The sequence below is a fragment of the Ceratotherium simum genome, chromosome 34, assembly GCF_057802395.1.
Source record: "Ceratotherium simum simum isolate JZ-2026a chromosome 34, ASM5780239v1, whole genome shotgun sequence".
In the NCBI taxonomy this organism is placed as follows: domain Eukaryota; kingdom Metazoa; phylum Chordata; class Mammalia; order Perissodactyla; family Rhinocerotidae; genus Ceratotherium; species Ceratotherium simum.
This window is the reverse complement of record NC_141933.1, coordinates 10,649,335-10,654,229: the sequence shown is the minus strand read 5'-3', so window position 1 is coordinate 10,654,229 and position 4,895 is coordinate 10,649,335. Positions and strand designations below refer to the sequence as shown.

Genomic DNA, 4,895 nt, shown 5'->3' with positions numbered 1-4,895 from the left:
CATGCAGAAGTGGAGGAATGAGGCTCAAATGATACACGAAGGCTAGTGGACAAGGGCCTTGTAAACTGCACTTGAATGTTACCCTGTCCACAAAAGGGAGCTTGAAAAGGGTTTCAAGAAGGAGAATGATATGATCAGTGGGTTTTAGAAAGATCATTCTGATGGCCTTTCCGAGGAGGGCTGAGGAGGGCAAGCCAGGAGGCGGGAAGGCCATTTAGGAGTCAACTTTGGCCAGGCCAGGGCCATGTTCCAAGGCACGGGCGTTGGAGAGGGAAGGGAGTGTCGAAGGGAGGCAAGAAGGGGGCTATGGCCAAGGCCTGGAACCACCAACACGGAAGCACAGTCAGCAAAGAACAAACATCTGAAGAACCAGGACGGTTGGGGAGGAGAGAACTGAACCGTGGGAGTGCAGGAGAGAGAACGGTTCAAGAAGGAAACATCAAGAGGGTCAAGGCTATTAAGAGATCAAGCGCGATAAGGACTGGGGCGCCCATACATTTGGCCATCGGGAGGGCCGGACAAGAGAGCAGTTGAAGTGGGAACAGACTTAGCCCAAGCAGTGCCTTCTCCAGCCTGATTTGGGGCTTGGGTTTCTCACGGGCATTCTGGAGAAGTCCTTCATCTGTCAACATGCTTCTCTCCAGGGTCTTCCCCAAGTCTGACCACAGCGATGCTCTGGACCATGTGACCCTTAAGGCTTGAGGTCCAGCTGCCTTCTTGGGAGAGGAGCAAGGGAAGGAGCCAGTGGAATATCAGTTGTCCTGAATCCTAGTCCTGTTGCCACCACTCCGTTTCTCCTGGGGTGAGGGGTCCAGGCGGCCTCTACAATTGTTCCTGTTGCTCTGAACTGCCCCAGTGCTTGGGTTCAAAGAGAGTGGCACAGGCGGCCAGGTCTCCATGCTCTCTGACTCCAGTCCCCTCACTGCCTCCACATAGGACTCTGGGTTCCGCCCCTCCCAAGTGGCCCATTGTGTGAGCTCATTTCCATGGGGTCAGAAACTGGGTTGGGAAAAGAGAATATTTACTTTTTCCACGGAGCCGATGCCCAAGTAAATAGTGTGGTCCCATAATTTGGATCCCACGCCTTGCCCTCCTCTCTCTGGGTGCAGCCTGGAGCGTATAAGAAGGCATCTCAATAGGCACATCTCACACAAGACCACCGGCTACAGAGACAGGGCCAGAGCCTCACTCGCCAGCCTCCCATCCACCATGAAACTCGCTGTCGCCCTCGCCCTGGTCACCCTGGCTCTCTACTGCAGCCCTGGTGAGTGCCCAGAACCCCTCGCCCCCAAGCCAGGCTCAGGAACTCTCCCTGCCACCCCAGTTCTGCTCAGGGGAGGGGGCGGCCGCTGGGAGGGCCTGGGAATGCTGACTCCCAGCCAGAAAGCTGGGTCTGGCGAACAAGCCCATCTTGGGAACTTGAGGAGAGCCCTGAGGCTTTGAGGAAAACTGAAAAGGATCCCATCTTCAGCAGCCAACGACCTCAGGATTCCAGGGAATGCAATAGACTGGAGGGAGGGATGGAGGAGATCCCACACAGATGCGTGTGTCTGACGACCAACAGAATAGGAATAATGAGTTCCTCAAAGCCCGTCTCGGACAGACCCCAAGAGACTTGGTGTAGCCTCCAAGTTTGGGGTCTCCACACCAGTCTGGCAGCCAAAGGGGCTGGAAGGAGCTGCAGGGCCTCATGTCCCCAAAAGAAACTCAAACCAAGGCAAGATCTCCCATTCTGGGCAGAGAGTAATATTCTAGAAAGGGATCTTTCCTTTGGGAAACTGCCAACCCAGAGTGGAGTTTTCTAAACATTTTTGTCCTCTGCAAAAAGGAGATTACGAGTCTCTGAGTGGTTGCAGCTGTCACTAAGAGGAAAGGAATGGGAAAGAGAGAGAGAGAAGAGTCAATCACAGCTCCTTCCAAGCCCCCTGATCTTTTAGGATTTGGGGCACCTAACTGTTTTTTACTCTGTATCAGCCTCTTCTTTTAATAAACAAAAAGTATTTTTTTAACTAATTCCAATGAACTCACTTTGAAAGTTTCATAATACTCAAGGAAATAAGGTTTTTTGTGTGTGTGTGTGTGTGTGTTTTTTTTTTTTGAGGAAGATTAGCCCTGAGCTAACATCTGTTGCCAATCCTCCTCTTTTTTGCTGAGGAAGATTGGCCCTGGGCTAACATCCGTGCCCACCTTCCTCTACTTTATACGTGGGACGCCGCCAGAGCATGGCTTGATAAGCGGTGTGTCGGTCCGTGCCCAGGATCCAAACTTGTGAACCCCAGGCCGCCGAAGCGGAGCGAGCAAACTTAACCGCTATGCCACCAGGCCGCACCCCCCACGCACCCCCCCCACCCCGCAAATAAATAAGTTTGACCCTGGGGTGAAATGGGATGGGAGAAGAGTTAGAAAACAAAAACCAAGAGACAGTGGGAACAACTGTCATGCAGAGACGCTTGTTTTAAAGGGAAATAACATCATTTTGGACTGAAATGTATGTTAATTAGAAGATCTCGGTGCTTTGTACAGAGGGGGTGGCTCAGCAAGATAGGACTGAAATATGTCCTATCCTATTCCGGGGTGCATCTGGGATGCATTTGTGCATAAGTGTGTGCACACAGATAATAACAGCAGTAATAATATCCCATATTTATTTAGTACTTACATGTGTGAATCACTGTTCTGAGCCCCTTTCACAGGTCTCTTTTCAATCTTACAACAACCCTACGAAGTAGGGATATTATCCCCATTTTACAGATGAGAAAGCAGAGCTACAGAAAGATAAAGTAACTTGCCTGATGACATAGTAAGTTGCAAAGCAGGGATCTAGGTTCTGGAGAGGGTTTTTGACTTGGAGCCACTTTGGGTGGGGTCCTGGAGTCCAGGCAGAGAAGCCGAATGTGCACACGAGGCAGAGAACTCAAGGATGGGATCTGAGACTCAGTGGGAAGAAGGGGCAAGCAGGAGTAGGAAATGGTGACTCTTCTGCATATTTCAGGGGGCGGGGACCTGTTTCTGGTGGGAGCTGAAACCCTCAGTGGCCTCTCCCCAGCCCCCACACTGCATAAAAAATCCCATCAGGGGCCAGCCCCATGGCCTAGTGGTTAAGTTCAGCACCCTCTGCTTGGTGGTCCGGGTTCAGATCCCAGGCACCGATCTACACCACTCGTCAGCAGCCATGCTGTGGCAGCAACCCACGTACAAAATAGAGGAAGACTGACAACAGATGTTAGCTCAGGGCCAATCTCCTTCACCAAAAAAAAAAAAAAAAAGGAAATCAGATCAGCAGCTTCTACTATCAATACACTGCTTAGAACTCTAACAGAAAGAACAAATGGCACATTGCCCCACCCAAACCCAGGAAGTGCAAGGAAGGCTCAGGGAAGCCACAAAAAGCTGGCTGCAACCCAGAAGGTATCCACACAGCGCCCAAAAGCCAACTGCTTGGAGCGCCACCATTTCTCACATTCTACGCCATTGACCAAAAGACAAGCTATCTCTTGCTGACAGGCCCGGCTGTTTGCATCTGGGGCGGGCCCAGCCAGGGGGCTGGCCAGCTTGGAAAGGGGCCTAGATTCACGTGCTTTCTCTTTCCTGTGCTCCAGCTTCTGCAGAGACCTGCCCAAGTTTTCTAGGTGTCATTCAAACCCTCTTCCTGGGGACGCCTGCCAGTTACGAGGTCGCAGTGGAACCCTTCAGCCCTGACGCAGACATGAAAGATGCCGGGATCCAGTTGAAGAAACTGGTGGACACCCTCCCCGAGAAGGCCAAGGAGAACGTCATAAAGCTCATGGTACACGGCTTCCTCCGCTCACGCTGCTCAGCACTGGATTCGCCAAGTCCCTGGCTGCAGCGTCTTTTTGGCCCCTTTTGCAATCCAGAGAGGAGAGTCCCAATGCAAATGTCCCCGGGGGAGCAAGGCACAGTCATCTCACCTTTTGTTAAGAGGCTTCCAAGAACTAATCAAAGCCTTTACAAGCTTAGCTCCTCCCAGAGGGACTGAACCTCTTAGCGGACATTGATGTTTCTGTGTATTGTCATCTTGGTCTAACTTTAAGGTTCGTTCACTATTGTATTGGGTTTTATTTGTTTCTTTGCTTTAGGACAAAATAATAAAGAGCCCACAGTGTGCTTAGGATGTAGAAGCTGAAGACTTCCAGCTGCTGAAGCCGCTGCCACTGCCCGGAGGATGAGTCCCCACCAGCCCTGGCTGGCTCCCTTCAATAAAAGACAAGCATCTCACCTTTGTGCCCCTGCCTCTTTTTTAACTCCTGCTAGTGTGAGAAGATCCGCCGCTTCAAGGGCAAGGTCAGCAGGAGCAGAAAGAGAGGCAACGGCCATGCAACCACACCCCCAAGGGGCCCAGGCCCGTTTCTCACTTCCAGTCCACCTGCCAGGCTAGCCACAGGCAGCAACAGCAGCTGCCAGCACACACTCCCCTCCATGGGCAGAGAGTCAACCTGGAAAAGTACCAGGGCCCTGATGAAACTTGACCTGCAGGGGAAGGCGGGGGGTCTGTAGAGCGTAGTGGCTGACCCCCCACAACCCCCATCCATTTAGTGATGAAATTAACTGTTCTGTTTCTTCTAGTCCCTTTGAGATCCTGCTTTAGGGTGGAAAAGGAAATATTTAAGGTGGTTAAACTACCCAGATACGCCTACAAGCAAAGATGGAGCTTTCCAGAGAGTTCTGTCTCCCAAAGATAAATGGTGGACATTTCAAGCATTTTGACAGAGCAGTAGGGAGCTGTTATAGGCTGGGTGGCCCTGTGTCAGAGTCCCTCATGTCACACACAGCACATGACACTGCCCTCCACCTCTGGAAGGAATCGCATTCCTGTCAGACACTTAGGAAACAAAGGCTGGGGGGAGGAATAGACTCGATTCCTTGATTAGGAACCT

General features: G+C 51.6%; 1 protein-coding gene across 1 annotated transcript; it reads left to right on the top strand.

Moving 5' to 3' along the window:
* Window positions 1–1,182: 1,182 nt before the first annotated feature.
* On the top strand, window positions 1,183–4,236 carry SCGB1A1 (secretoglobin family 1A member 1). The gene is made up of 3 exons (XM_014792893.2): window positions 1,183–1,264; window positions 3,600–3,787; window positions 4,098–4,236. The coding sequence occupies exons 1-3, from the start codon at window positions 1,210–1,212 to the stop codon at window positions 4,128–4,130; spliced, it is 276 nt and encodes a 91-aa protein (XP_014648379.2). The 5' UTR covers window positions 1,183–1,209; the 3' UTR covers window positions 4,131–4,236.
* Window positions 4,237–4,895: the final 659 nt, after the last annotated feature.